At 37.4% G+C, this 13,066-nt stretch overlaps 1 protein-coding gene across 1 annotated transcript in view; it reads left to right on the top strand.

Annotated features, from left to right (window-relative positions):
• The window catches only part of SHOC1 (shortage in chiasmata 1), a 123,345-nt gene extending 111,465 nt beyond the window's left edge, over window positions 1–11,880 (top strand). Inside the window, exons 26-28 of the mRNA XM_072154740.1 lie at window positions 749–898; window positions 9,229–9,973; window positions 11,610–11,880. Coding sequence (XP_072010841.1) covers window positions 749–898; window positions 9,229–9,973; window positions 11,610–11,710 — 996 coding nt within the window. The 3' untranslated portion in view covers window positions 11,711–11,880. The remainder of the gene's footprint in view (window positions 1–748; window positions 899–9,228; window positions 9,974–11,609) is intronic.
• Window positions 11,881–13,066: the final 1,186 nt, after the last annotated feature.

Below are 13,066 nucleotides of genomic sequence, written 5' to 3'. Positions count from 1 at the left end.
AGTCTATGGGGAACATATGGCCCCTAATGCTGCAAGGATTAGCTAGTGGCTGGCATTCCTGTGTGATGAGATGGATTGGAGAGTAAAGACCAACAGCGAATTTAGGAAGAATATGTACAGGATGGGGCACCAGTGAATTTAATATTCTTTCATATTTCTTAATACATTTATACCCCAATCTCAGTAGCAACCACTCAATTTGCTGCTTTAATTTTGTACAGCCTTTCAATAATTTTATTAATAAGAAGAAGAAAAATTGGCATCTGATACGGTGATATGAGCAATTCTGTAAACATTTTACCTCCATTATAAATGCATCAGAAAAAGTATGTGAATATTACTTTTACTATAACACTTTAAACCCACACACTCAATTATTTCTATATTCATCCATAGTTGTACACATGTGATAGCTAAAATACTGACCTTATTATATCTATTTACTGCACATTTAATATGTGACCTGTGAATTGTGCCTGTAAATCATAAATCTAATCAGCATTATGTTCAAAACGGGAACCGTGGATCGTTGAGTAATTATATCTAGCATAATAATAGCAGAATAATAAAATTTCACATGTCCACTGTATGATAAAACCCAGAAAGGGGAAATGGGAGTACTGACCATACAGCATAAGGTATTTTACAATAATTAACGTAATCTGCAAGATAACTAGATGCCAATAGCTTGCATTTAATGTTATTGATGGTGCACATGAGCTAATGTAATATCAACAATATTTTCCAGGAAGAGAAAGTGTTACTTTCATTCCCATGCAACAATCCCATGGCGGCTCAGCTTCTGCTAAGTAGAGGATCATCATTACAATGGTTACTCTCTGCAAACCTTGAGCAACTTAAACAACTGTTCCCAGAAGTGCCCTCCAAAGTTCTGAAGGTTAGAAAATATATGTGCACTACATCTAATATAGCTCAGAAAATAAATCTAATGTCTTAAAGTTGTGAATAAGCAATAAAAAAACTAAAAAAAAAAGAGATAAAAGCTTATTATATTCAAACCATTAAAAATAGATGTCCCCGCATCCAAAAATAAAGGAAAAGCTGACAAGGTTTGAACTTTTCTGCAATGTGATTGCATCCATTTTTAATGGTTTGAATAAAATGCGTTTTAAACCATTTTCTGCTACTTGGAGTACTGGAACCTACTACCTTCTTGTTATTCATCTTGTGTTTTCCTGGAGTCCCCCTGCCCCAACCTACAACCATGTAGCCCTGCTGGAGTTGAGCTGGAAAATTTTTGCATGCCATTATGAGTGTAAACAATATGTAAAAAGAGATATTCATAACTTTGCATCTCATTTCATGGAAAAAATTTTTTTTGGCTTTTTTAAATTTTATTATTCATTTTCATTTACAAAAAAAGAAAAAAAGCACATAGGAAAAAACATATTTCATGCAAGTTGATCAATACATTTAGACTGCAATACCAAAAAAGAATAAGGAATATATAAGGTGTTTCTCTGGTGTTTAAGACTTAAAACTGGCTCGTCACAGATGTCTTGACCAAAATTCCCAGCATTTTAGTGGCTTCTTTTTTCCTATTACGTCTCCATTATACATATACAGTTCACAATCTTTTAATTTATTCATCCCTAGGATGACATCTTCTATCGAAGGTATGGAGTTACTTTTCCATTTTTTTAGGATTTCTGTAAGGACTATAGCACATAGCCTGAAGAAAATTTCTCTATGTTCCTTAGTCATTAAAATGTCTCCCTCCAAGATGTTGAGGAGGAACAGCTCAGGCTTAGTGGGCAGTTTCTTTTTACACAGCCCTCCGAACAGACTAGCTGTCAGCCTCCATAAGTTTTTAATAAGTGGGCAGCTCCATAATAAATGTAGAAGATCTGCTGGTTCTCTGCACCCTCTCCAGCATAAGTTGGGATAAGTATCATAAATATTTGCTAGCCTGTTGGGGGATAGATGCCATCTAGAGATGGTCTTATAAAAGCCTTCGCTGTGATTGAGACACTATAGGTTTTTTAGTACTTCGTTTAGTGAAGATAGCCAGACTTTTAGTGGGAAGATTTTCCCTATGTCTGATTCCCATTTTAGCATATAGGTTAGTTTGTTATTTGAATAACTAGTGGTAATTATGTCCCTATATGCTATTGAGATTCCTCCTTTATTTTTATTTTCTGCCCTTTTTTATTTTATAAAATTCGGCAAGTTTGAGTTGTCTATATGTAATTTTTCTCGTATGATATCTGATTTTAAAAACGCTTCTATTTTTTTATAACTAAGAAATTCGCTCTTTGGGATATTATATTTTTGGAGAACTTCGTCAAAAGAAATTAAAGTATCCCCCAGATCTGGGATGCATAAACTTAGAGCATCTAGCCTGATCTCTTTCCTCCGCAGAGACATCCCTTTTCTTTGTGAATGATAAAAATGCCATGCCTTCAACATTGCTTTTGTGGAGTCTAGTATTGGCAGGTTAATGCGCCACCCCAGCCACTCGCCAATTATCAGGCTTTTTAATGAAGTTCTTCTTAGCACCTCTTCTTCTATCGATATCCATTTTTTGTGCTTTGTATTTTCCCAGAAGAGTTTTATTGGCTCTATACATATGGCATCGTAATATCGCTCCAAGTTCGGATAGGCTGTTCCCCCTAAAAATCTAGGAGCAAAAAGTGTATCTCTGGGTAGTCTCGGGGGGCCACCCTTTCCAGATGTACCTATCAATATACTTTTGCATCCTACTGATTTCTCCCTTAGGGAACATTAGTGGAATACATCTCAAAGAATAAAATATTATGGGAATTATATTTCTTTTAACTGCTGCTATTTTATTTAGCCACGTCAGGTGGCATTTTTGTAGGTAGTTTATTATATTGTTTATTTTATTATTTAGTTCAGCTAAGTTTTTTATAACAATACCTTTAGGTGTACCTGCCAGCTGTATGCCAAGATATTGGAACCCATCTGCCGACCATACATATGTAAATGAGTCTCTAATCTCGCTTTCGATGGCTAGACTTCCGTTTAATAACATTACTTTGCTTTTTTTTTTCGTTAATTTTATAATAAGATACCTGTGAGAATTTTTCAACGAGCGTTTTGAAAGCCGCAAGGGAGTTGACCGGGTTTTCGCACGTGAGAATTATATCATCCGCATAGAGAACTATTACGTATACCGACTTTCTTATGCTTATCCCTTTTATATCTTTATTCGATCTGATCGCTTCTGAAAAGGGCTCTATAAAAATATTAAATAAAAGAGGGGAGAGCGGGCAGCCCTGTCGGACGCCGTTGCATCTCATATCATGGAATTTTTTACCTCATACATATTTGTATAATATAAAGGGATATTATGAGACTTTCTAGGAGACAAAAGTGCAAAAATGAAAACATTCATCTCTTTGGAGACCTCTGGGAACTGACCACCATCCTTTATTGACTTTTGTAAGGTCATCTATCCATCCACCGGAGAAGAGGGTGTTGATAATTGCAGGTTTATCTATCCATTTCCCGAATTTAAAGTGTAACCGTCATTTCAAAAAACTTTTGATATGTTGTAGGGCAGGTAATTTTAAGCCCTTTTGCAATTGGATTAGTTACCCGAATCTTGCTCCTTCCTCTTGTATTCTGCAGACTTCCTCTAGATGGCAGTGATCTCTCATATGTCTGTTACTATGGACATTGCGTCTTCATAAAGAAGCTGAGACTACGGGAGGGAGAGACACGCCCCCATCTCTCTCCCTCCAATCAGCTGATTACCTCATGTCTCAGTGCTGCAGCAGTCATGTGCAGGGAGAAGCCCTCACTAATGTAGTAACCAAACAACTACACTTATCTCTCCTCAGCTTCCCCTACTTGTGTATAAGCAAATAATCCACACAGACAGAAACTGCAGCCCCCCCTCCAACCATCACCTCACACAAGGAAGTAGCAGGAGACAATCTCCAAGTCTGCAAGCTGTGTCCTCATGTGCTGTGCTGGAGTGTTACTTAGATAGCTAGATAGATAGCTAGATAGGAGATAAATAGAAGATAGAGATAGATAGATAGATAGATAGATACATAGATACATAGATAGATCGTAGATAGATATATGAGAGATAGATGATAGATATTAGACTAGATAGCAGTGGCGTAACTAGGAGAGGCTGGGCCCCATAGCAGATTTCTGCATGGGGCCCCCCTTCCCCTTAAAAAAATATACATATGTAGGCTGCATTCACATAAACGTGTGCCCGCCCGGCTATAGCCTGGCAGGCACAAGTCTGGCACGCTGGAGAGGAGGAGAGGCGATAGCGGCTCACCCCTCCCCTCTCCATAGAGAATAGAGCCACATGGTCGTTCTTATGGCCATAGATAGAGCACGCACTCTCTCTGTTGCGGCCACAGCTCGAAACAGTGAGTACTCGTTGTGCTCACTGTACCGAGCCCAGGCGTATAGAAGCCTATGGTGGAAGTATATCCGGCAGCAAATTTGCAGTCAGATATACGTCCCTCATATGTTCTTGTGAATGTACCCCTATACAGACATGTTTATACAATTACACAAATTTATACACTGATATATACACACCTTAATATACTTATATACACATAAAGTTCTACACTCGTATACTATATTCAGTATATAGAGCATATACATACATACTATAAGCACAGTGTATACAAAAACACAGTATACACATATATACACACAATATACACAATATACATATATACACAATATACACAGTATATACATATATACACATATATACACAGTATACACAATATACATATATACACAATATACACATATATACACACAGAATACACATATATACATATATACACAGTATACACATATATACATAGTATACACAATATACACAGTATATACATATATACACAGTATATACATATATACACAATATACATATATACACAATATACACAGTATATACATATATACACAGTATACACATATATACACAATATACATAGTATATACATATATACACAGTATATACATATATACACAATATACATATATACACAATATACACAGTATATACATATATACACAATATACACATATATACACAATATACACAGTATATACATATATACACAGTATACACATATATACACAGTATACACATATATACACAATATACAAAGCATATACATATATACACAGCATATACATATATACACAGCATATACATATATACACAGTATACACATATATACACAGTATACACATATATACACAATATACATAGTATATACATATATACACAGTATATACATATATACACAGTATATACATATATACACAATATACACAGCATATACATATATACACAGTATATACATATATACACAGTATATACATATATACACAATATACACAGTATATACATATATACACAATATACACAGTATTTACATATTCACACAATATACACAGTATATACATATATACACAATATACACAGTATATACACAATATACACAGTATATACACAATATACACAGTATATACACAGCATATACATATATACACAGCATATACATATATACACAATATACACAATATATGCATATATACACAATATACACAGTATATACATATATACACAATATACATATATACACAATATACACAGCATATACATATATACACAATATACACAGCATATACATATATACACAGTATACACATATATACACACAATATACATAGTATATACATATATACACAATATACACAGTATATACATATATACACAATATACACAGTATATACATATATACACAATATACACAGTATATACATATATACACAATATACACAGTATATACATATATACACAGTATATACATAATATACACAGTATATACATATATACACAGTATATACATATATACACAGTATACACATATATACACACAATATACATATATACACAATATACACAGTATATACATATATACACAGCATATACATATATACACAGCATATACATATATACACAGCATATACATATATACACAATATACACAATATATACATAATATACACAGCATATACATATATACACAGCATATACATATATACACAGCATATACATATATACACAATATACACAATATATGCATATATACACAATATACACAGTATATACATATATACACAGCATATACATATATACACAATATACACAATATACACAGCATATACACAGCATATACATATATACACAGCATATACATATATACACAGCATATACATATATACACAATATACACAATATATGCATATATACACAATATACACAGTATATACATATATACACAATATACATATATACACAATATACACAGCATATACATATATACACAATATACACAGCATATACATATATACACAGTATACACAGCATATACATATATACACAGTATACACAGCATATACATATATACACAGTATATACATATATACACACAATATACACAGTATATACATATATACACAATATACACAGTATATACATATATACACAATATACACAGTATATACATATATACACAATATACACAGTATATACATATATACACAATATACACAGTATATACATATATACACAATATACACAGTATATACATATATACACAGTATATACATAATATACACAGTATATACATATATACACAGTATATACATATATACACAGTATATACATATATACACAGTATACACATATATACACACAATAAACACAGTATATACACAGTATACACATATATACATATATACACAATATACACAGTATATACATATATACACAGCATATACATATATACACAGCATATACATATATACACAATATATGCATATATACACAATATACACAGTATATACATAATATACACAGTATATACATATATACACAATATACATATATACACAATATACATATATACACAATATACACAGCATACACAGCATATACATATATACACAGTATACACATATATACACAGTATACACATATATACACACAATATACATAGTATATACATATATACACAATATACACAGTATATACATATATACACAGTATATACATATATACACAGTATATACATATATACACAGTATACACATATATACACAATATACACAATATACACAGTATATACACAGTATACACATATATACATATATACACAATATACACAGTATATACATATATACACAATATACACAGTATATTGAGCGGGGGGGCGGGAGGGGGGGGGCGCGAGGGGGGGGGTTCGTTTCCCGGGCGGGAGGGGAAGAGGGGCTGTTCACCGGGCGGGAGGATGGGGGGCGTGGTCAGGTGGTTGTCAACTGTGCCGTGTGTAATCGGCCAGCTGTGCCGCTATGCAGGGGGTAGGCGGGCCGCGGTCACGTGTGCCGGCGGACAGGTAAGGGAGGTGGGAGGCGGCTGGTGGGACGCAGGCGGGCGGGTCAGGGAGGTGGCAAATGGGAGTTTCAGGTCAGTGATCCATGAAAGGTGGGTGGGCCAGGAGACAGGTGGGCGGAAGCCGGGACCGAGAGGAGGGGCCCGGGGACACATCTGCCAGGCACCCAGCAGTGTATTCACGGACCACTTGGCAAAGCACTGCACACAGGGTCCGTGCATCCCCGGGCCCCTGAACCTCAAGGGCCCCGTAGCAGCTGCTACGGCTGCTACGGCGGTAGTTACGCCACTGCTAGATAGATAGCTGTGGTGTCATTGGTCAGCAGGGGCTTATTATGAGGTGACAGGAGGCAGGCTCCGCCCCTCCATCTTGCTAATTGTAGTTTTTTGGGAGCTGGAAATCCTGGTTGCTATGGGAAAACCATGCACATGAATTGGATAAAGGGATTCATTTGCAATTGGATTGAAAACTGGCTGAAGGATCGTATCCAGAGAGTTGTGGTCAATGATTCCTACTCGGAATGGTCACCAGTTATGAGTGGTGTACCTCAGGGTTCTGTGCTTGGCCCACTACTATTTAATATATTTATTAATGATATAGAGGTAGGAATTAATAGCACTGTGTCTATTTTTGCAGATGACACCAAACTGTGTAGTGTAATACAGTCTATGGAGGATGTTCATAGGCTGCAGGGTGACTTGGACAAACTGAATGTTTGGTCATCCACTTGGCAAATGAGGTTTAATGTGGATAAATGTAATGTTATGCACCTGGGGGCCAATAATCCAAAGGCAAAATATGTCCTTGGGGGAGTAAATCTGGGAGAGTCCCTTGTTGAGAAGGACCTGGGGGTACTAGTAGATCATAAATTGAATAACAGCATGCAATGTCAATCAGCTGCCTCTAAAGCTAGTAGGATCATGTCATGTATCAAAAGTGGAATGGACTCTCGTGATAGGGATGTAATATTACCACTATACAAGGCACTGGTTCGGCCACACCTGGAATATGCTGTCCAGTTCTGGGCACCGGTCCATAAAAAGGATGCCCTGGAGCTGGAGAGGGTTCAACGTAGAGCCACAAAACTGATAAGGGGTATGGAGGGTCTTAGTTATGAGGAAAGATTAAAACAACTAGATTTATTTCGTCTGAAAAAGAGACGACTACGAGGGGACATGATTAATTTATATAAATATATGAATGGTCCATACAAAAAATATGGTGGTAAGTTGTTCCAGATTAAATCAAATCAAAAGACGAGGGGGCACTGTCTCCGTTTGGAGAAATCAAGGTTTAATCACCGGAGGTGACAGGGCTTTTTTACTATGAGAACGGTCAATCTGTGGAATAGCCTGCCTCAGGCGCTGGTCACAGCAGGGACAGCGGATAGCTTCAAGAAGGGTCTAGATGCCTTTTTACAGCTAAATAACATTGATTGTTATGCTATATAGGATTGTTTCCCCTAAATCCCTTCCTCATCCAATCCCTACTCTTCCTTGGTTGAACTTGATGGACAAGTGTCTTTTTTCAACCGTATAAACTATGAAACTATGATTTATCAAAGCTTGTGCTAACACACGCCTTGACAGCACCGCAATTCCTGGGGAAAGTGGGCATGGATGGGCATGCAATGAGCCATGCCCTGCCCATGTAGGCATACTAGCTATAGCTGTGTAGAATTGTCCAGCTGCATCATGGTCAGGTGCTGAATGGAATAGAGGTGGGCTTAACATGATATGCAAATGCTTCATAAATCCCCCTCATGATCACTTTATTTCAAATGTTTCCTTTTTAGATGTTTACAGATACCACCACTCTCCATCATCTGAGGCTATCTACCTCCACACAAAGACCTTCTCAAACAGCATCCACTATGAAATGCACTGCTACCATGCAAGGAGTATCCACTAAAGATCAGGTTCCATGTATCTGCACCAAGATGATGCATCAATCAGATGTTTCCCTGAATGAAGCAAGTTCTACTAAATGTCATGACCAATCCAATCCTTCCCCATTCCAAAAAAGGAAACTCACTGATAATATATCACAACAACCAGTGGCTTCAGCCATTCACACTTTTGCCACATTTACAGAGACTTTAAGACAGTGGACATGGACAGAAAGTGGATCAGAACAACACTTGAACCAGTCTGCAAGACTACAAGGCAACATTTATCATAGCTCATTCTTCTCTAGTGAACACAGTTCATTTAACGAGGTTTCCCATCACACAAACTCTGGTCACAGAAGTAATGAACAAGAGCCACGTTTTTCCATTAACCAAAAAAGTTTCTATGCAGACTTGTTACATGAACAGAGTTCAACAAATACATCATACTGTAGGAGAGAATTTCAGGATGCAATGACCCAGTCACTGGCTTCTGTAAACCAAAAGGAGCTTTTCAAGCAAACACAAGAGACAGGTGTTCAGGTGTTCTCAGCTAGTAGCAAAAGAACAACCAAAGATTCTCACAGCGAAATATTTAAAAAGAGAAGATTAACACTGAGTAGTGTCATGGTAACAGAAGACAAGCCAGCAGGTACAGTGGAGAAATTTATCAAACGTGGTCAAATGCTGTAAATTGTGTGTTGTTGTGTATTTACTATAGTTTACACCAAAAACTGTTTTACCGACAGCTCAACTTCTTCATAAATATGACAAAGCTGATTTTTGTTTAAAATTGACAGCCATAGTAAATGTCTCTGGGTGATTCCCTAAACAAGTTTCCAGATATAAAAAATGGTATTTATAATAGCATGAACTTCTAAGAAAAGGAAGTGGTGTTACTGTACAATTCTTTCAAAGTCACCCCTCATTAAACCTAAGCTTTAGTAGGGGCAAAATATCCAGGCCCCAAAGCTTTAGGCAGCTGGCAAAAATGTAAACCCTTGGATAATTAATATATTTCTTCATAATGCTATACATTACATAGTAACCAAAGCATTAAAGGGAACCTACCACCACAAATCTATCTATAAAGGTAGATCGGGTAGTAGTTGGATCAATAGGCCTTAAGGATAGCCCTTTTAAGGGCTAATCCTCACGTCCCCGCACTTTTTTGGTAACTTTTATTAAACTAGTATCCAAATTTTGTTATGCGGCTACTGGGCCGTGGAGTAGGTTACTCCTCGTAGCTGCGCGCCCTCATCCGACGATCCTGCTGCCTGCGCAGAAAAGCAGGCCCGCGTCTGCGCGGTCACTGCTCCGAAGCCGGAGCTGCACAGGAGCGTGCCTGCTGTTCTGCGCATGCGCAGACGGCAGGATCGTCGGACAAGGGCGTGCAGCTACGAGGAGCTGCGCACCGAAGAAAGTGAGTAAGAGGAGAAAAGAGGATACCGGGGCGTGGAGTAGCCGCCTCGTGTAACCTCAGATACGGCTATTCCACGCCCCAGTAGCTGCATGACAAAATTTGCATACTAGTTTAATAAAAGTTACCAAAAAAGTGCAGGGATGTGAGGATTAGCCCTTAAAAGGGCTATCCTCACGTCCCATTGATCCACCTACCACCCCATCTACCTTTATAGGTAGATTTGTGGTGGTAGGTTTCCTTTAAACAAGCTGCATTGGATGGTTGAGACTTGGAAAATGAATCATGGAGTATGAAACTTTTTACTCCTTAAAAGGGGGTTTCCCACGAACACAAGTTAGGCCCTATCCACACAATAGGGCCTAACTTGCTGATCAGTGGTGATGAGACCCCCACAGATCACGAAAACGAGGGGTCCGATGGGGTCCCACATACCTCTGTCGGACCCTAGTCGCTCCATCAGAGTAATGGAGCAGATAGCCGCGCGTGACCAACCCCTTTAAGTTTCTCTCTTTAGCCAAAGGTCAAAACTATTGATCTGTAAGGTAGAAGCAGTTTAGGAATAGACCACAGGGTAACCAAGAACTCATGCCCTTTATGAGTTGTGCATGACAGAGTACATTCCCTATGCTTCATATAGATATTCAGCATACAGCATGTGAACAATCCTTTATATTCATAGCTGTACTGTTTATTGGTGGGCCCTAGGGTCCCAAAATTGTAATCTGTGATAGTTTCTTCTATCATGATGGAGTTCTAGTATGGTGGTTATTGAATATAGAACTATCCTTATGCACAACATATACAATATTTGCAATATATGTACAAGTGTATTACTGTACCTAATAGATTATTTCTTTTAAAATAGTAAGAACTGTCACTCAGCTGTCCCAAGAGAAGAAGAGAAAGTTGAGTTATGAGAAAGTTCCAGGAAGATGCGATGGTCAAACTCGCCTGAAGTTTTTTTAAGGATTATTTTACTATTGCAATTGCTAGTTTTTCTGTTAGAAAGTAACATATTTACCAAAGACTATTATTTTAACTTATGAGTAAAATAATAATGAATAATATATGGCATATTTTTTCCAGCCAGCGATTGGCTGCCTCTGGTGTTCAAGGTGTTTTCCATTTACGCAGTTGTCTGTGATTTATGTCTGTTAAAATAAAACAATAAGTCATGTGTATCTCTGCCTAGACTCCTGCTGTCCCGTAGCAGCTTGTATAGCCACGCTGAGTTTCAGTGCAGTAACAGGAGTGTGCCTAGAAACACACATCGCTGGCCTCTGCATGTAAACGGAAGCTGCTGCAGGAGAACGGGAGCGGAGGCAGAGGTAAGTTTGAGTTCTTTTTTTATTTTTGGAGACCCCTCAACCATATTTTAAAAAAATATATCATCCCGAACAATAATGGCATTTTTTATGTTATAAGTTTCCTGTTAAAAATCTTTCTCAGCAGCAGAAAAGTGTACTTGGTCTAAACTCTTCCTCTCTCTGTCCTTACTTCCCATAATTCCACAAAGGGGCTGGGCATCAAAAGAAATCCACTAATAAATTTGTTTTTTTTTTGGGGGGGGGGGGGCCTCTGCCACTCCTGTTTTTTGTTATATGTACAAATGTAATAGGCAAACATGACAAGAATTTGTGATTTGGTGATGCTTTAAGTGGTAACAATAGATCCCTGTAATCTATTAACATATTTTTGACCAACTATGCATTTTTTAGGTGAGTTTTCGCAAGTATAAGAGCTATATAGAAAATCCTTCTGGTTCCTAGAAAGATACTAGATACTAACCCACATCTTCAAGGACTGACTATGCAGAGGGTTAACCACCACATCTACTCTACTGCAATCTATAGTTGCAACAAAATTTCATTGTTACAGTTTGACCATTGCAATGCAAATGGTAAAAGCTGTGAGCTGGCAGTACACACATCAGCATTGGACTCGTGCACCATTGAAAAATTCTACACCAGGTCCTACCTGGCGTACAATTGTGCTATACACTGCACATGAATGGGGTGTCCCCGCCCCATTCTGGCTTAATCCATGGCCTGGCTCCTCTCCTCCCCAAGTGGCATAGAGGAGGAATTGATCACACCAGGAATTGCATCTTAGTCACGGCTTGTACCCCGATATTGTACACAGGTGTACAAAATGGGAGAAATATCCCCATGTTTGCCTATGAAAATCTTGTAAATGTAAGTATAAAAAAAGTGAAGAAATAGACCCTTAGTTTTCTGCAGGGCAGTCTTCTTTCTTCACTGATGAGACACCATTATGACAGGTAGATTGCTACCATAATCAGTACTCTTCATAGCAGCCTGT

The sequence above is a fragment of the Engystomops pustulosus genome, chromosome 1 (assembly GCF_040894005.1).
Source record: "Engystomops pustulosus chromosome 1, aEngPut4.maternal, whole genome shotgun sequence".
In the NCBI taxonomy this organism is placed as follows: domain Eukaryota; kingdom Metazoa; phylum Chordata; class Amphibia; order Anura; family Leptodactylidae; genus Engystomops; species Engystomops pustulosus.
Note: the sequence above shows the minus strand (reverse complement) of the source record. Positions and strands in the feature narration are given on the sequence as shown.